Here is a 21,423-nt window from a genome sequence, read left to right on the forward strand (position 1 = left end):
GAGTACTAAGAACGTTTGTTTCTTCATTTGCATTTTCAATAAATCACGAGTGTTAGAAAAGTGAATTTTAACTTCAATGTATATTATGAATAACGCTTTATAACGGTTTTTATGGTAACTAAATACAACTTCAACAAATTTGTTACACACACATTTGGTAAAGGCATTGTAAAGTCAACAGTTTGAACCTGAAATACCTATTAATTATTTTAGCTTTATAACGGTTTTGTATTGGTTTTTATCGTTTTACAAAATATAACTTCAACAAAGTGATTACACACACATTTAGTAAAAGCATTGTAAAATCAACAGTTTGAACTTCAAATATTATTTTATCCTTATTTTTGAAATTTTGAAACGTGACAAAATATTATTTGACTAATTGATACTGTAACAAATTTTCGTATAATGTTTCGCAAAATGAAGTTTTCACAGTAGAGACTCGAGAATCGTGTAATTAAATATTATGGTTTTTATGTGAGGATTTCAAGTAGAGAAAATTTCTATGAATAGCCCTCGACATTTCCGTTAAAAGGAAGCATCCGAGGCGAGAGTTTGACGGTTACAGGAAATATCGCTAGACTGTGTGGCGTGAATGCCTTCTAAAGTTGTTTATTGAAATCAATTCATGATATTTCTATAGGCTCCGCCTAGGTCTATTATTTGTGTAGACGAAGTGTCTTCTAACATTTAGTTAGTATAAATATTAAAAAAGGTACTTAATACACAATTCTTCGCATTATTATGAGTTCAAATCTCGGCCGAACCAGTAGGTTTCTTGTACAGTAAGAACATTTGGAACTGTATAATGGTTACTCGAATAAGATAGCTGCCCTTCATATGATATATATATATTCTGCTATAAGCTTCTGCTTCTGCTATAAGCGACGAATTTCTTCACTGTATTAATAGGACTTGAACTCGACTCAACATTAAGTGTGGATTCATACACTCCTAACAAATAGTTTTGTAAACGCCCTAATATTTCTAAATGGAGCTTTGTCGACAAAAGCCTGGTTCAAACGTTATATATTATACATGCGTCGATTCAGCAATGTTTTATCGTGTGGAAACTACCCTACGTCATCGAAATCACATCGGGTATTTGTTAAAATAGATTTAGTTTATCCATAGTAGTTATTAAATAAAATAGAAAACTACAGCTCCTTTCGTAGTATCTGATATTAATAAGGAAAAGCAAATTTTAATGTTGTGTTTACGTATATATAAATAGTTCCTGGAGAAAATAATATTGATTTTTTGTAGAATTTAATTGGATTTGTTTTTATTTAAAAAACAAACAACAGAAATAATCTTCGCGTATGACAGTATGTATGTAATACTTGGAAATGTTTTAGCGCTATCTACAATTTATAGGAAGTAAAAACAATTTCTGCGGGGATTTTTCTAATCAAATGATATCGCGTTATTACTAAACATGAGTGCTACTTATTGTTATACTGGTTCTTATTTAATCAATTTAATGGCACGGTAATTACGCATCGTTGTCGTGTTAAGTTTTCAATAATGTTTTATTTTAATCTAGAATATTCTTTCAATCATTTGGTAAAACAAAGAACTTGGTGATTAAAAAGTGTGGCGGAGTTTATTGCTAGTTCTTCTCGTTCGCTCTGCGCCTTTAAGAATGTGCGATTATAAGTGTACATATTGTAACCTATATAAAAAATTGTATTTGAATTTTCATTTATATTTTAAAAACGAGTTGGATGTTGAAGTACTGTAGATCCCTAAGTCTAGACTCTTTATCCTAAAAGTTTGTATTGTTTTAGAATTAGGAAGTAATATAGTACAAATATCAAAACTACTTTGATATCATTCAACTGTTTTCAAACAATATTTGCCATCGCGTACTTTTTTGTTTTTTTTTTCATCCAAAGACCTTTTGTAACCGTCTGGTTGTTTCTTAAAAACGTCACAACGCCTACGAAATGATTAACGGTAATTTGGAATGTCTGGATTTTATTTCAGTTGTAAGGGTTAATGCAATTGCATGCAAGATAATTTCGTCCGTCCCGGTGAAAACATTTCCTAACAATTTTTTCCAGTAAACCAATTATCTTTATAACAAGGCTAAAACCTAGTGTTCCTGCATTAGACTCGAGGGTCATATATACAACTGACCAATAATGCCTATGAACTCATTTGTGTAACCGCATAATATATTATCGCTCGATACACACTGATAAGACCGTTAATATGATAACACTATCGATGCGAAAGGCTTATCTAATTATCGTTTTTGCCAATTTAGTTTTTTATAAGATTTTGTTGTGTTAATCGTGTTTGAGTTGTGTGTAGACGAGATGACATAGACACTAGTTTTTAGAGTTCTTCCATGGTGAAATGTTTTTCTTGTTTTTATTACAAAGAGGTTTTAACACTTAAATTATTTAAACGCGTAGGTGTCAATTATGCGATATATCACCATATATTTATTTTTGGTCCTGTGGGCTACGACGAGCTCATAGTACATAGTAATAAAATTATTGGTAATAATTAGTAAAAGTTTTAGTTTGTTTCCCAATTAATTTCTTGTTTTTTTAATGGTGTAATATTTTTTTATAGATATGCATTCTCATTTCATTTAAAATCACCTGTTAAGACAAGATTGTGATAAATAGATAAACAAAATACGTTATTGATATTTCGTTATTATATATTTTTTATACAAAAATTATTATCAACTCTATTTTTCTTTGTCTTATAAAAGTATAATGTCGGAAAGCATACAGCATCGGGGTTTTATAGTGACTCTTTGAAATGATTTGACGATTTGAATGACTTGCAGTGGCATTTTTACAGTGTTGGAGTCATGTTCAAATAAATAAAGCTCTTTGTTTGAAGCTGAGTATCTCTAATCATTTAAAAGTTGAGCTTATAACTAACATAAAATTGGAAGTAGAGTGAGATTTCGTCGCTGGATTAACGAACAAACTATCTTTTGTTTTAAAGTATACATTTAAAAGTGCAATTTTGCAGTCGTTAGAACCGGGACATAACTCTTAACTAGCCAGTTAGTAATGTAATGATACAATGACTGGCACAAATGCTCCTTCCGCTCAGAGAAAGCCAATAATGCAACATGAGTGGTTAAATTGTCGCATGATAGTGTTGGAAATATAATTTCACACTTAATGTGCAAACATTATTCGGTTACGTGGCATTAGGATTTAAGAATAAATTCAATACAGGTATAGTTCAATTACAATTTTGAATTAAGAAAAGGATTCAGTCCGCGAGAAATGCGATAATTCATATTAAACATAGTTAATTTAAATTATTTAACGCATTTTAATATCGTAATAGCTTGCTTGCTCTAATAGTGTGTACAAGTGTATACAAAATACAAGATTTTTTTTTATACATTAGGAGGCAAACCGGCTTATCTGATAAACCATAGCGCCGCCCATAGACACTGACATTGCCAGAAGACTTGCATATGCGTTGCCGGTCTTTTAGGAATTAGTACGCTCTCTTCTTGAATCGGAAATACTTCAGTGGGTAGTTGGTTCCAAATTGTAGCAGTGCGCGGCAAAACCTTCCTTAAGAAACCGTTAGTCGAGGAAGAAATGTTTTATATCCGATGGGAATTCCGCATCCCCCACATAGAGTACGAGGGGATGTGGATTGAACTCCCTTCAAGTAAAATAATGCTAATCAATAGTGGGTGAGAAAAACCCTCTTACACAACTTCGGGTGTCTCATTCCTTAGTAGTAGATAGTAACTTTAATCGTGCTACTTTTTAGCTAGGTTTTTTCTGTGATCTTGATACGTGTATTATATTGATTCAATTCAATTTAACTAACAGTTTAACGAGGAATATGTTATCTCATTTGGAAGATTTTAAGGGTTCGATTCGTATAGATTCTGATGTATGATTCTATTGAGCTATTCCTTTCAATGCAATAAGATTTAAGTATATATCTTATTGGATATTTTAATCACGATTATAAGTTGTAATCAAATATTTCAAATGTAAACAAAATATAGTTCAATTATGTGTGTCGATACGTAAATTACTTGTCAAGTTTCATACAAAGCCTTTTTTATGTACAGTTAAAATAAGAAATAGCTATATAAAATGTTGTATATAATTATCATATATGCAATTTTTATCTACTGATTTTTATTATCACTTAATATAATCAAAAACAATAACGAATCTTATCGAAGCGATTGTAAATGTCTAGAAACAATTTCACGATTTCATAAAACGTCCGTGCCTCGGCTGGATTCCGGTCGGCTATCGCATTTTCCGGTTATCCAGGAAAAGCTCCAGGCATATTTCATCCACATAGCTCTATGAAATTATAAGCTGTATATTGTAGGGCTATTCGTAAATAATACGCTCATTTGGAAGCTATATGGAAATCGTTATTCCTTTCTTGTTTCAGATGCCTTTTTACGCAGCCTTTGTGATAAATGAGTTTTACAATTGTTTTATTATCGCTTGCTATCTATACAAATAATTTAGTCTTTGAAGTTTGGAACATCTAGAAATTAGTAGGTAATATAAAAATTGTCAGTATTCAAAGTTTCGCGTGAATTAAGAATTTATTCAGAATATTTATTTTATCCTACTTGAATGAAACATCAATTTTCTGTCACATTTATTATATTGTCTGGCCAATAAAATAATGATACCGATCTTACGATTTACAAGTTCACTGTCTAGATTGTGCTGGATTAACGTCTGGTACGGCGCGACAGGCGATGCCCGCTTCGCCACTACGTAGTTACGAGTATATGTGTGTGTCAATGCGGTTTTCCGTATATACAAGTCTAAACCAAACGCGGGAAATTAATATAACCCGTACTAGGGGTTGACGAAGTGTTTCGTTTGGAATTTAATTAGCAATGTCGTTAGATGGCGCTGTTAGTTACGGTAACAATGTTGTTTGCATATGGCCGTCGTAGTTTAAAGGTAAAATGTGTAACGATACCATATGGTTACTTGACTGGTGAAGTGTCATGCTTTGTTTATCCATGAATTAATTTAGAAAAGGTTGGTCAATAGCCCACAGTTACAGTTAGCATTTAATAAGATAAATCACTCATGATGGAAGAGGGCGGAGATCACAGAGAATACACTTTCAATTATACGCTCAGATGAATTTGTTTCTTGTAAAGTATGTGTTAGATAGATGAAAATGTATAGAGTATATGGACCATAGATTTGATTTATTGTAAATAATTTAACTTTGACATTATTTTATGTTCTTAATAAGACATTGTTAAAATTGATATGACATGTGCATGCCTATTTATATATGGCTGATTGTGCGGATATTTGTAATTGATCGATCTAACTACTGTACCACTATCTTGGCAAATAAACGATTATTATTATTATTATAAACTGTACCTAATATCAATAATTTGTATCAAATGTATAATTATCACCACAATCGTGCCCCGTGCAAATGCTCAATGAATCTTTCTTACAAGAAGAACCCAATGATACTCTAAAGAATTTGGGTAGGACGCGAGGTTGTAGTGTAGCGCCTTCCATGTCGTATCAGAGTCGAACCTTAAGTAGTGTTTTAATGAGTAACACGCCGAAGCCTCCCTTTGTTTGCACACAATGCAGTCTGAGTGTAGTGGCCGGGTATACGCGAAGTTTCATTGTTAATATTTCATGTATGCTAAACGGAAGCCAACTTGTGTGAAAGCAGTTTGTTTTGTCAAGAAGTAGACATACCGACGTCTGTGTGATTCGGATTTAAAATCCTAATTTGGTAATTACAATTAAAATGCAAAGTAAAAGAGTTGTGATCCTAATTTTTACTACTGGTTTTATGTTTGGCAGAGCAGTGGTAGTCTTGTGGCTTCAGCGTGCGACTCTCATACTTAAGGTCGTAGGTTCGAATCTTAGGTGTGCACAAATGGACTTTCTATGTGTACGTTTTACACTAGCTCGTACGTTGAAGGACCCTGCATCACAAATCAACAGTCGAAAGTGTGTCAGGCATATAATGCTGATCTACCTTCCTATTAGAAAAAAAAACAAATGACCACGAAACAGATACAGAAATATGAGGTGCAGACTTATACGGTAGCAGCGCCACTGCATGTTTTATGTTTGGAAGTAATTAAAACCACGAATTTACATTTTTTTTTAACTTTTGGCATTCGGTAACATACTTTATACTTCATTGATTAGTTAGTTATAAAAAAATGTTTCTTTGTAAAACATTATTTTATCTTCTTAAATTCATTTTCGAGTATCAATAGTTATTTGTCGTAGCGCCGCCCGCCCAAGCGGTAAAACCCTTGCAGTCGCGTTGCGGTCCTCGTAGAGCGCGCACGTTCCTCACTTACATGTTTTATTACGTGCTATTGTTTTGGTATGTATATGAAATATGTGGAGTATAATAGATCATATAAATACTACATGATATTTCTAATGAAAGTTTAATTTATATGGATATTCGTATCCAGCGTTTTAATAAATAGTTTCCTCCTATCTATCCTTAATCCTATAAACATCTAGTTGCATGTAAATAGTGAATTGTGTAATATAAAGTTATACACTTAATCTAATATTTGCTACATAGTATATCCTTTTGTATATTCGTAGAATTCTATTTTGCCTGTCAATGGACAATAGAAGATAACCTATCTTATAACTATTTACAATGCTCTATTTTTACCGGTTTCAAACATCCCAAGGAAGTTTCAAGGTTTCAATTTGACGTAGATTTTTCTTAACTACGTATTGGCTAAGCTTTTAGAATATATTCTATTTACTAGATATATATGAACTTTTATTTATAGGATCACTCTTTTAATCTCTTTTGAAAAAAACAGGCAGTTACGGAATTTTACGTTTTTTTGTCTGTAGTGGTTTGTATACTTATAATCGCGTAATGAAGTGACTTGTGAAATTTTTCTTGTTAATTTTTGTTGAACTTGTTAAAAGTGATGTACATGGCCAAACAATAGGAAGTGGTCGCCAATAGAGGCAAGAAGATTTTTTTACTTTTTTAAATTTTATTCTTGCTTTCCACGATGTTTTTAAAAACGTTCTCAGGAAAATGTTGCCTCTCTTCTCCAATGACTCTTTTTAGCTGCCGCTGCTATGAAGCAGGTTGCCTTGTCTCAGGGTAGAGAATCAAATGCTTAACTACTGGGCCAATATGACTCGATATTTATTATCATAGTGGAATAATTAGCAGTACAGAGGAAGTGTACAGTATACAGTAAAATGGATTATGTTAATATGAAGTCGACTTATCTGCGTACGTTTTCCTCCATTGCACCTAATTGTTAATAATATTTAACTGTATTAGTTTAACTGTGTCATGGATATTTTACTTGTTTCCTAAGAATTAACTTGTGTAAAGGTAGCGCAAAGATTATAGTAATATACTCTCAAATTAATAATTCCGCCGCCGACCGTCAAAATTGTTTTCGATTGTGTACACATGATATTGACTTCTATTTCTTTCGGAAAAGGTGCAAAATGCAAGGGCATTGTTTAGGGCTCTTACGATGTAATTTTTCGGGTGTTTCCGGGAATAAGACTACTGGCGGAGACCTATATGCGCATTATTAATTTGTGAGTACTGTATAATTCAGTTTCACAAAGGAATAAGCGACGTTATCTCGATCTAAATCAGTAGCTACTACTCACTAGGTGCTTTTGAGGTAGAATTGTTATGTTGTCTGGCCTTTTGATGAGGTAACAGATTGATCATTACTCATCACGCTGTAAAAATAAAAACTTAATTTTTATTCATAACGCTGTAAGCCTTTACCAAAAAAGAAAGCTTGAATTAATGTACGTATATATCCTCACTTTAACACCATCACACAATACACCCGAATTAGGTACATTTAGTCAAATGTACTTAATGATTATATATTGATGACTTTTTTCCTTGTCGTGCTTCGTAAATGTTTGATCATTTGCATATGTATTGTGCTATATTTGGCTATATATTTAGTTTTTTATTATATATAAATTAGGCACTAGGAGTTCGAAATAAATAAATAAATAAAATGGTACTTGCAATGCATCAAAATTTTAACTCTTCGTTGTAAAGAAACTTGTAATTTAAATTTCTGTATTTTCGATGCAAGAATTTATTGCATCGTATAACAAAACGTCTTCCAAATCACAATCTTGTCTTGAACGTTGAAAATGTCAAATAGACAAACGATTTGTTAGAGGTTCAAAAAATTGCATAGATAAAAAATGCATTGACAGAACTTGATTTGAATTTTACACTTCCTTAAATAGAAGCCCTGTCTGATATTAAGGACAGCCCTGTGACGTAAACTTGACAGGATATAACCACTGACGATTTTAGTTATCGCCTGCGCGCGGACGAAACACAATGTCATCCATTGTCATTGGCAGAGCTCTTTAATATTTTTGTATAGTTTAAGTGAATTATAAGTGAAATTAACAATGTTATCGTTGCAACAAGCGGAGGAGAGGCTTTACAGCTTCCGGAGTTTGAAGGAGAAGTTTGAACAGCCTAGGTATTTTTCTGTAATTTTGTATTGTTTACTAAATTTGTTATAATTTTATTTTAAAGTTTTAATATTATGGATGCACTGAAGTCGTACTAATTTAGTTTTTAACGCAACCAGCGTTAGTAAAAGTTTTTTTTTATTTGTGTTCTTGATTCTATTGCAAGTGTTTCTTTTGACGATTTTATTTGTTATATTTTTTTATGTAACTTATTGAATACCTCTTTTACTTGTAGCCCGTGTGATCCTAGTTACTATACAAATACATATTATATAAATTCGACTTCTTTACTTAATAAACTTCTTCAGTACTATATTAGTTAAATAATTATTTAGCTCCTCTTGAAGTGCTCTTGAAACAAAAACAGGTTTTTAGTCAAAATAAAAATAGGAGAATTATTAACACATATAATTTCCTTCAGGAATGTTTGTCTGAGATCATAATGCTGGGATACAGGGATATCTCCATGTTTATATGCTTAACTAAAATTAATGTATTTTGTTGACAGATTCGGCGGTGGAGTGCAACGAAGCGCCACACATGCCGACATGCCGCACCGTGGAGGCACCATCGCTGAAAGGTATATAAATATTTATATTACACATTATTTTGATAATTTTACGAGACAAATCTTTAATGGTATTTTAACATAATATATGGTAACGATTCCGACAAAATCTTTATGCGGGAATATACCTTTAAAATTGCGGAGTTTAATATAAGATTAGTAAATATGAAAAGTATTTGCCAAATAATACTAATGGTGACGCAGCCGCTGAATGTTCTGTTAAATTTTAAAACATTCACGTAATTTTTAGTGTCCTAAAAATATAGTACCAATGTTTTCATACTACTACGACGTACTAATTCAATACTGATACATAAGAAAACTATAAAACTTATTCCTTAAATATTTTTTTCCAAGACACTATGAATTATAAATATGTCAAAGTATATTTATTTATTTTTAATACATTTACTATTAGCTTACGTATACTAATTATTGCGGGTTTTATGAACAAAATGAAAAGCATATTTTAAAAGCAAACTTAGAAAATATAAATCTTTAAAAATTCTTATACTTTATTATACCTCACATGCCGCGTGCATGCATTTCTTTTGCGAGCATTTGTAAGAAAAATTAAAGTTCTTTGAGTCTGCACTATAAATTCTATGTATAGTATTCATATGAGAATTTCTTAAGATGTGAATGTTTCAATGGAAAAGTATTGTTAGAATATTCAAACAACGAAATATATGGAACCGTGTATGATTTGCGTTTTTTTAATGATATCTGATGGTCTAAGCTCTGTCTCATACAAAATTTGATCCAATGGAAGTCTTGATTCTGTATGAATACTTAATTTATCCATGTAATAAACAACGTTAATATTAATTTGTATGTGTATGCTTTTTTGTTCGTTCTTTATTAATCTAAATATGAAAGAACGGTCTTATTTTATGTTGTCTTTATCTTTTGTATCCTATCACAAATGATATGAAATGAAATGCTATCAACGTTAAAGCTACACTTAAAGGCCACAGGGACCAAAGTTTTAAAATGTGTTTTAATTTTCTTTTTAATTATTTTTATTATTTCTAGGTAGATTAGATTCTAGAAAATTGTAAATACTGTATATTTGATTGTTATGATTCCTATTACATATGTATAGTGAGCACAAATGTAGAGACAAATATGAGTACTGACCTTTCCCAACATTTTCGTGCAATAAAATTCTATCTCTATGAATCATTATCGCTGAATTAATATATGCAAGTGTCTCTGTCACGTAATTAATTTTAATCTGTGTTTCCTTTGAGTGGTACTTAGTTCGGTGTGGCCCCAAAGGTCATTAACCGATGTTGATCGTCTATTTGTAATAAACTCAGTTCTGTTAAACATTCGTTTTATAGTTAGAAGATTCAACGCTTGAACCAAAAACTTATCAAAATCTATTTAGCCCATTTATATAACCGTTATCTTACATACATTTTAATAATTCCGAGAGAAAGGTTTCTGGTGAACACTCAGGGCGTATTACGTGAAGTTTATGCGCTTGATTCTGGACGAAACAATGAATAAAAGGCCTGAAGGCTGATCAACTAAGTATGATCTGTGCAGCCGTTGCAATTTGTACTAAAATTGTAATATTAATAAATATTTAGCAAGAAGGTCTTAATTAATTTTAAAAGATTTCAATAGTAAATACGTTCATTTAAATTTTTGATCAATTGAATACTCATAGTTATATCTATTTTTCGCTATTCAAGTTATACAATCTAAGAACAAAGCTACCGATAAGACTAACAAAAGCATTGTTAAATATTTTGGTCACTTATCTAATATTAATTAGTTAATCAGTAACGGTAAACGTTACAACTTCACTGTAGATAATATTATCACAAATGTATGATTAGAAATGCATTTCTTCAGTTTAAAAGCCTTCCAAGTAAGATCTTTTCCTAGTCTGTGTTAGTTATTGTATCGTCTATATCAGAGATATCATATTTTGGTTTTAATGGTTTTAAATTATTATTTTTAAGTGATTGTCTTATTTGGTTCATACATATACAAATCAATAGATGTGCCTTATTTATTTTTACATAAAGTGATTGCTTGGAAGATATCGCTCGACAGTTTAGAGATCGTTCTTGTCCTCCTTACTATTTAATTGTACTGAATTTTGCAGCTAATGTGAAATAAATATATCTAAACTATCTTCTGTCCGTAGATTTACCCACTAGGAATTTGTCTTTTTCCTATCTCTAACAAAAAGTAAATTTACATAAAACTGTAATTTTCGATTAGTTAATGATTTTAAAGAGCTTTTTTGATTTCCTATTGCATCTATGAGGACTTAGCTAAATGGCTTAAACAATCGTTAACGCTAAAATGATTATAAGTACGATTGTTAGTTTATTCCCTGAACTACTTATGGTACTTATGAAGTAACATTTAATAACAATACACTAATAAACTTTCGTGACAACACAACTAAGTTTTACTGTTAAGCTTTGGCTTCGTGAATCCGTCCGTTGTTTAAGATTTAATCCCCGACTTTGGTTCCGAGACTAAGTTTATATTCCACGAAAGTAAATAGAAACCATATCGTTTAATACGATTTTAATATAAATAGGTTTTGAGGCTTAGTTGGAAATCTATTGAGTATAAGCTCATAACTATAGTTTGAGACGTGTTAATTTGAAATTTGATAATTAAAAATCAGTGTTGGTCTAGTGGCTTCAGCGCGCTGACTCATCACCAATTGAGTTTCTGTCTATGTGCGCATTTAACATTCGCTCGAACGGTGAAGGAAAACATCGTGACGAAACTGGCTTGTATTAGAACCAAATAGTCGACGGCGAGTGTCAGGCACAGAAGGCTAATTAAATTTTTGCCTGTTTGATTGACAAACAGATACAGAAATCTGATGCCCAGACCTAATAAGGTTTTTTATTTTTATAGTATCTACGTAGAATTGTGTCCAGGTTGCAGGACATTGGTATATTCCAGTAAATTATCATAAGACATTGACGTATTAACTAATGAGTTCCTTATCTGTTGAAATAGAACAATTTTAACAGCTTGTCAAAGATAACGTCTACCCTTAAACTTGTTGGAGAAGTCTGGAGATAACATTATCAATTTGTTTCCGTCCCAACATTGTCCTTAATAATAATTGTATGGGATTTTCCGTATACATCTAAGAATATTGTCGTGTATAAATAATTTTCAGCTGTGAATTTAAGTTTACACAAAGCTTTATGTTTTATATGTTATGATATAATCGTTTTTATTTAATATTTTTTATAAATATTTCAGGCTGGCTGCGCTTCAAGCGGCTGGAGCGAATGACTGGCGAGCGAGAGTCTGCCGTTTGAGCCCCGAGAGGGATGATTCCAAGGCGATAGAGAGAGCTAAGAATAGAATTAATGTGAGTACTTTAATATTCTTATTTAACCCTTAATAATCTTTCAGCCGTTTTCTGAAAGTTTACGTGGCGTTAAATATATGATAAAATTGTTTGGTGTATGGCGATTTGACTTGTCATTTCGAAACCCTGAACTTAATATGGGAATCAAATTGTTATTGTATGTATGCGGTAGGAATATTTAGAATTGGCGTGCACTGCTGTACCTCCTCACATCGATAGCTATTTTAATCCCAGCTTCATTGTTCATAATGAATATTGAAACAACTAAATCTAAATCGCATACAAAAATAACTGGACCGTTGTTTTGCTATTGTAAATTTCAGAGTACCTGTTCCAACATTTAGTGTAATATATGATCATATAACTCATCTGCATAAATATTTGTGTTAATAATATTGTATTTCTTGGAAGTACAATTAAATAGATCCAGAAGTATAGATTTAAAAAAGAATTATTATCCCTCAATAGGATTTCTTTGTAGCAATTAAATTGTTTAATCTGTCGGCGTCTTTTGTTCTTTACTAGTTTTTACGACTACTTGCTTCCAGAAATAGTATTGTACCATTGTCTATAGGATTCTATTGTTTAATTTCGCTTATCATATTAAAATATAGTATTACAAGTTTCTAAGAACTATGTTCCTAATGTTATGTAATTTAGTCCCGTTAAATTCTAGTAAAAGTTTCCGGTTCTCGTCCTGGAGACACAAAATTGTTTTAATTAAGCGGTGGTTTTAGTTATGGACTAGTGCGACTCATTAATTTAACACACATTTAAATATTAAACGCTTTATGAAATAAAAATGTTTGTAATAAATCTTGTTTAACACCCTATAGTAGCGATTGCAAACTATTTTTGCAAAGGCATACTTTATATTTTTTCAATATAAAGCCGTAGCAAATAAAGCTCTGAATTTGAAGAACGCTTTTAACAAGCTTTCGTCAGGAGAGCTATAAGCTTTAAGCACCCTCGCCGTATCGCCGACCTTGCGACTTTGACGTGCTTTTCTCCTAGTCTACGATTTCTTCCAACTATAAAAAAACGCATACTTTATATTATACGAGATTTTGGGCTTCTTAATCTTTCAGTCAGTGTAGGTCTAATGGCTTAAGGGTGCAAGTCTCATTCCTGACGAATCACGGCATTGCACCAATTAACACAATGCACATAACATTTATTACTAACGAAACAGACATATTAGCATGTAATATTAATGAAAAAATAAAATTAACGAAAAAACCAAGAAGGTACATTTGAAGTGTGTAATGAGTGTGTTGTGGTTGTCCTTCTGTCATTTTGCCAGAGACCACCACGGTTAGTTTGTGCCTCAGACGCAAAAAAAGAAAAATAATGTTATAATTTTTTAATCGTCTTGAAATGGACTAGAGTCAAGTTCTGTCATAAATACTAAAGCTCATTTCATATTCTATAGAAAAATGTTAAATTAATCCGAAATGTTGTGTAAAAGTTTATCAAGGGTATGTTCTACTCTTCTCAAAAGCATCATGGTCGAAACAATGGATTGTTAGGCGCGTGTACAAGGATACTCAAAACCTCTTTACCCATGAAATTGCATTTATTCTTTGAATATTTTTTACTTTAGGCGTTTGAAGATTTTTTAATTGTCTAAGGGCTGCATGAGTGACATACGTTCTGCTTAGCTCACTCGGTTTTATCAGATTTTTGTTAGATAATAAAGTAAATTATTGCTACTTTGATAACATATTTTTAATTTAAAGGGTAGGTAATTCATAACGTATGAAAGAAATTGCAAATAATTAGATCATTACGAGTTAAAATTGTATTATATATTTGTATATGCCAAATAATAGAGCACGAGCTAGGTGATTCGTAATTGGATAAGAAGGTAGTAGATCTTTCTTGATAAGTGGGCTATCCAACAGAAGCCTCAACCAACAAAACCTCAAATAACTCAGCTTTATAATAGAATAATTGGTATAGATTTAAAAGCATTGATAAATACGATAAATTTATTTAAAAAACTCAACATTTCCTCGTAATAGCAGATTGCAGATTTGACATGTAATGTCGAATGACACGACCCACTGTAGATAGAAATCTTAGAGTTTTACCAGTTTCAAACATTATAACTATACAGTTATAATGATTGCTATAAAGCATACGCTTATCAAAATAAAAATAAAGAATCATTTCTCATATAAAAAGCGCATAAAATCATTATTATAATAATAACTATTTTAATATAATTTACATTATCAGGTAATTTGTTAAACCTTCTTTAGTATTTATAAGTTATCTCTATTAAGAATTTGGGAATTCAGCCGAATTCAATTGTGACTCTACTTCGTCTCTACTCTGAATCTTTAAATTTCTTTGAGATTTCCAGGACTTAGTATGCGAGAGCGTTTTCAGTGAACTACTCGAGGTGGTTTCAGTGGATATTGCTCTCCCAGTCACTTTTCAGATTCTTTGGTCGAGTCGAGACACACGCCTGCTAAATTTCGGTGGGTGGTGATGCGCAAATGCATGTCCCTGTCTAACCCTGTAACTGGATTAAATAACCATACTGGTAATGAAGTTCCAAAGAGAAAAGAGACAATTGACCTTTACCAATCACACGTGTCTATCACTGAAATTCGTGGGTAAAACCGAAATTAAATAATCGATAGTTATAGTTCAAGGCCGTGTAATTCAGTGATATCTCGTGCCATTGCGTTAAACCACGCTATCCACTTTCTTTGGCAAAATGCCATCTAGCGGTAAAAATAATTTCGCTTTCAATATTACTATGTGTTGAATGGTCTCATCTGTGTATACCGCAATTTTTTTTTGTATAAGCTAGTAGTCTTTAAAGGTTTTTTGCCTGTAATCGAACCCAGGACCTTTAAGTTACTTAACTTGCTTTATAAATTCTTTAGACTGTGCTTTTGAAAGCAGTTTGTATTTAAAATTCTATAGACACAATTATGATAACATTAATTAAATTCTTGTACGTCATTGCTGAAATGCTGCCGGTAAAGGGCTAACATGATCTACTAATTAATTTGACTTCCAAGGGATTATCGCTCTTATTAGTCCCGTTTTAGATATATAGTCGTTTGTATTGAGATGTCGTTAACCTGAATAATCCCTTTTGTTCCACTTTGTTCCATCATTGGCATTTTGGATATTTATTGCCCACTATTTTCCTCAATATAGTAGGCTATAGCTATGATATGATTTCTAGGAAGCGTATAACTGTAGTGTATTTAGGGCCGTGATTTTATATAAAGGCTTAACCTAAGACGTCCAAAATGCGAAGTCCAGTATTTTAGATTTCCGATTTTATTGACAAGATTCGTTACTTCTAAGTATTGGCACTTGCTTGTAAAGTAATTCTATTTAAAATTCTAATGTCTAATTGAAATTGTATACATATAAAAATTATATTTATAATGCTCTAGTTCGTTTTGAGACCTATATCATTTATCATTCATTTCTTGAATCTAAAGTTCACTCTAAATGCCAGGCATGACAACCTTTGAAAAGATGGCCTTAAATTACATAAATTTAAATATCAAGTAAAAGTACCTCGTAAGGTTAGGAAAATAATACGGTAGTAATATTTGTTAAATGTTTCATAGATCCAGTACAATATATCGCCATGAGTCATATTTAGCCTGTTTTGTGTATCAACGCCATCTGTGGGTGGATATGTAAACTGCGATGAAATTTATTTACTGCTACCGCCCTCTAGTGTTAATCACAATATGTAAATAAAGCGTTATTTGTTGTTATGGTTTTCTATATAGCAATTATTTTCGTTAATTAATTATCTTCTATGCTCCGCCTTTTCTACTGCCACGGCTTAGTGGTTAATACGCATGGCGTTTCAGTATGTTCGGGTTCAATTTTAGGAGAAACCTTAATTATTTGGGATAGAATACCTATGTTATTTAAATTTGCTAAAACGAGATAATACGTATAATTATTTTTCTCAATAGCTATTTAAGATCGAAATCAATTTAATATATATATATATATATATATATAAGAATATGTATACTACGTTCATTGTCTATGCGTCACGAATAGTAGGGTTGACAGTCCCCCATCTCATATACTATGCTTCAAATGCTAATAGCATACTATATGAAATTTTATTATTTATAGGTTTCATTAGGAGATGAGGACTTTTGTTTTACCTATTTATCAAACTTTTGTCTAATTAACACGAATGTATATCCGATACTGATACGATCTTAAGTAACACGGCTAAAGTGAAGTAGATATTTGAATTTAGAACATTCGAAATTTATTCTAAAAATGTACATGTCAATATTTCAAATTACGAACATACATCAGTTTTTAATATATCAGCCCTAACTACTGGTTTAGTCAAAGTAAAGCTGCGGTGGTATGCGTTTTATTTTATTGCGATTACAGACCTCAAGTTAAACGTTCGTTTAACCTTGTGTATGTACTTTTACAGAGTCGATCGCAATTTATTATTACAAAATTTAAAATTGTTTGATTCAACTCTTGCTGCTAAAAGTGTGATTCATCGAGAAGTTATTTAAAATTAAAAAAAAAATATGTTATCATGAATTTTAATCCGATATTGTATTTTTTAAATTTGAATTTCTACGGAAGTTGAAATAATTACCCATGAATTGAGTATGAAAATTAAATGAAAACAATACGAAACATTGAAATCTTTCGTATATTTGAAAACATTAACTCTGACGTCATATCCGTTATCATAATAATAATGATACTTTTCATAGCAATCAGAAATGTCTACAAAAATAATTAGTAGAGGCGGTTAAAGCGAATTTACGAAATAGTATAATTCCGTTGACATCTGTTTCTGACTATTGGAATGAAACAATCTAGTTGGCTTTTCGTATTTCGCGGACTTGTTAATGTTTCAGTAAGTTCGGAATTATATTGATTTCAGATCTTTTATTTAATATGGACTACTCCATTTACACACATTTTTATATGCACCGACATGGCCGGATTGTATATCGCAAACAAATTAAGGAGAAAACGTATCTTTCGTTTCTAATTTCTAGCATTTCAGTATCATACGATAAGGGATATCTTACGAGTCCGAATTGTATGTATTTTAAAATATATATTGAATACTACACCTTATATAAATACTTCTGCCAACTAATAACCTCAACATTAAGGCCAAGTCGTGAAAACTAATAATAAATATGCCCACACGCATCGTAGACATATGTTTGTGAACTAGGAATTCGTACATAAATTGAGACAAATTAAAAATATATATAAAATTAAATTTAAATCAATAGTCAACATTCCTTGAAAAGCAGGTGTTTTTTTTTAAGTTGAAGTGTTCCAATGCATTGAGTTTTTAAATTGTGTCGACGCATAACGTCACTTAGTGTATTTTACTTTTTGATCTGAAGCTGTAAATATAAATAGTATGATGTTATTACCATAAAAATACTTAAAAGCAACGAAAAGTTAAGCTTCATACAAATCCGAAAATGAAAATAACTTTTTAAAAAATTCTTAAGGGTTATTTAAAATTACCTGCCTACCAGTGCAGTAATCAGTAGGTCACGATTTAAATTTAAAATTTTGGTTTTGTCCACGAAGCACTCACTCGGCAACTAATTAATTTTGAAGCACCACTCGAAATGAAACTGCAATTTTAACTTGATTTTCATGGAGTCATTTCAGTAATTTGAAATGTTCCAAGTTAATTGTTTTTATTTTATCGTTGCCGGAAGAAGAGAATTGGTACGCTCTTTTCTTGAAGAGAACTTATCGAAGCTACTATTAGCTATATAATAATATCACTTAGAATTGGTTCGTCGCTATTGCTCTTATAACAAAAAAAATCGGTTGCACTACAAGCTCTTTAGGTCTGGGCCTCAGATTTCTGAATCTGTTTCATGATCATTCTATTTTTTCAACCTAATAGGCCAGTAGGTGATCTGGTTGACACATTCCGTCGACATTTTGGGTCTAAGACGTATCGGTTTCCTCACGATGTTTTCCTTCAATGTTCGAACGAATGTTAAATTCGCACTTAAAAAGAAAGTCCATTGGTGCACAGCCGGAGATCAAACCTATGATCTCAGGGATGAGAGTTGCACGCGGAAGCCATTAGGACAATACTGCTGTTATAACAGCTTGTGCCAATTTACACTTATATTATAATAAATGTTATATAAAGTACGTAGACAGTGTGTTATGGAGATCCCGAGTTGATGTTGAAATTTTTCGTTTAACAATTTAAATCAATCAAAAACACTATATTTTTTTCGATTTATATTAACGAAGAAGATTTAACTCTCGCGAACACTTCGTGAACAACGAGTTAGTCAATTCCGACATGCTGACAAACTAATTAAAATAAGTTTTCCGTTCTTGCCGTGACCTTTGAACAAAATGATTAAAGCTCAAGATGTATAAAGGAAACTTCTGTATACTACTATGATATTGATAGTACTTGACCAAGCGCCTACGTATGAAATGCTTTGTCTACGTGTTCTTGTTACTTAATATTCTAGACTATGTTATACATATACTATATGTTATACTGCTCAAGGATTTAATGATTTTCTTAAATGGGACATTTTGTATAAGCGAGCTTAGCAGTCGGTCGTGATACCCTTAGGTTTTATTTAATATGTAAATTTATTTTAAAAATAATATAGGATACTTGTGTGTTGTTTTTTAAATTTTTGAGTTTTTCACAAGACCGTACAAAATCTCAAAATTGGCTTAGCGATTTATGTAATAAAAAATAAACATACTAATTGTGTTTAATTATTACTCGTGTTGTAGTCACCGTGTTTTGTTTTCACAAAGATTTCGGCTCGCCTTAATGAAATTAGCAGTCCTAATTAATTTGATTGCTGCCGTAATAAATTTCTTTTTTACCGTTCGCAGTTAATGTTAATTTTTCAATTGGGTTAAACCTCTATTTGAGATTTTATATGTTAATGATCATATTGAATATACGTAACTATTTAATTGTTTACAATGCCTTAACCCAAAGAATGCTTTGAATAAAATAGTTCTAGTACGCGTTTATAAGCGTCCCTCGATATTAAAACTCAGAACTCAACTCGTACGTACTATTAACTACTAAACTAACGAAATGTTTAATGCAGTTTCTAGTAATTGTTGACTTAGAATTATTTATTTTTATATGTATTATAACGTGCAAATACAGTCGTGTGCGTAACACGTTGTAGACGCAGTGGCACCAGTCAAATGTGGTCAGTTGTTTTGATGGTCGCGGAGTAGGCGCGCGCGCAAGCCTCAATAATATCGCTTTCTCTGTGATATACCGAAACTAAATTGAAAAGTGCGCAATCTTGATATAATTGTAACTGGTGAAATTAAAACTTTTACTTTATATAGTGTTAGATTTTTCCAACGAAGTCGAACAGGTTCTTGATCAAATTTCAAGGACTGTGTTCAAGGACTCAGTTGGGAGTCATGTGTTCTATTTTTAAATTTTAGTTCTTTTTAAATTATTTTTCCAAAAAACGCGTTGGAGGAGGTTTAATTCGATATGTAATTTTTTATCATTCGTGTTTGATGGATCTTTTCTTATCGTTCTGATACCGTTATCATTATTTTTGGTCTTGAAATTTAAGTTTACTTTCACTAATTTATCCTTATTAAGTAACGAAGTGTAAATAAATAAATAAATAAAAATAAATAAATAAGTGTCTAATTAAGTGGTTTAAATCGAGGACGATAGTTTCTAGTGTTGGTATTTAGGGCATGTCTTGTTTTGGTTGAGGCTAAGATATTTATTGCGTATAAGGGTCTGTTAAAATATAAATTTTGCTCGGGGTTCGACTGATGAAATAATTGTTTAAAAGTGTTGTTGCTACAATTTATCATCATGTATATAATAAATGGTTAATATGAAATGATATAAATTCTTGATCAATTTACACATATGTACTTGAACATAAAAACCTATGCTTTGTGTCTAACTAAACTTTAATATTGTTATATCGTATTTCGTTTTATTGCAAAATGCAATATTTTTCATGTACGCATATGTGATTGATAACAATTTATTACTCAAGTGATAACTAACACTTTACCTTGATGAAAATTTTGATGCCGTATCAAAATTTTATTGATACTCATTTGTTTGTCATTGAGAATGATTGGCTTACCGATGCGTCGATTTCTATGTTTTATTCTTGATAATCAGCGACAAACTTGTAACATAAATAATTGTTTGAAAACCTAACACAAAACAGTCCCTTTTTATAATAAAGACACTTATAATCTAGGTTTGGCTATTAGCGTCACGGAACTTACCAATACGATCTCCGAAATCAGACTTAGGAAAAAACTTGGTTGATTTTGACATATGTGTTAAGTCTAACTGAAAACTAATGTTATTGTTTTCTTTTATCACATAATATATCGATTCTATTTATGGTTAAATATATTAAAATGTCTTCACTGTTTGGTGCTTTTGTCGTGTTTCATGTGTTCCCATTTTAGTATAACAAGTTGACGAATAAGGCATCTAGTCATCATTACGTTATGTCTCTCGAACACTACGAGGAAAACAACTTATTTTTTTCCTTATTGCACATTTTGTCACTTAAAATTGATTTATTTTCACGTTGTTGTACATACAAACTATAGGAAGTAACTAATTATGACCTTGATAATGTCAATAAACCTCCATTGTCACTATGTTTTCCGAACCAAGGTCACACAGATGGGCAACTTGTTTAACGGGCGCTCCTACATTACAGTTTTCTCATTCTCTATTATGCGTCATACGCAATGATATGTTTACCAACGTTATAGGAACCTGCGCCTGACTCACGATCTGGCAGATAGCCTCTCGATCAGTCTTTACGTGATCGCTACTCTGTCAACCAGTCTGCGTAATTCCCTTTTAAATATAATTTTCTGAAGCATGTTTATTCAATTTAATAAATTATTCATTTAACCAAGTGTTAATAAAGTGCAATATTTTAAATGGAATG

At 31.6% G+C, this 21,423-nt stretch overlaps 1 protein-coding gene across 5 annotated transcripts in view; it reads left to right on the top strand.

Moving 5' to 3' along the window:
• Nucleotides 1–21,423, top strand: part of LOC123715554 (supervillin-like) — a 156,249-nt gene that overhangs the window by 117,720 nt on the left and 17,106 nt on the right. For all 5 annotated transcript variants that reach the window (XM_045670662.1, XM_045670664.1, XM_045670663.1 and 2 more), the window contains 2 exons: nt 9,013–9,084; nt 12,328–12,439. In XM_045670662.1, coding sequence (XP_045526618.1) covers nt 9,013–9,084; nt 12,328–12,439 — 184 coding nt within the window. The remainder of the gene's footprint in view (nt 1–9,012; nt 9,085–12,327; nt 12,440–21,423) is intronic.

This window comes from Pieris brassicae, chromosome 10, assembly GCF_905147105.1.
Source record: "Pieris brassicae chromosome 10, ilPieBrab1.1, whole genome shotgun sequence".
Classification (NCBI taxonomy): Eukaryota; Metazoa; Arthropoda; class Insecta; order Lepidoptera; family Pieridae; genus Pieris; species Pieris brassicae.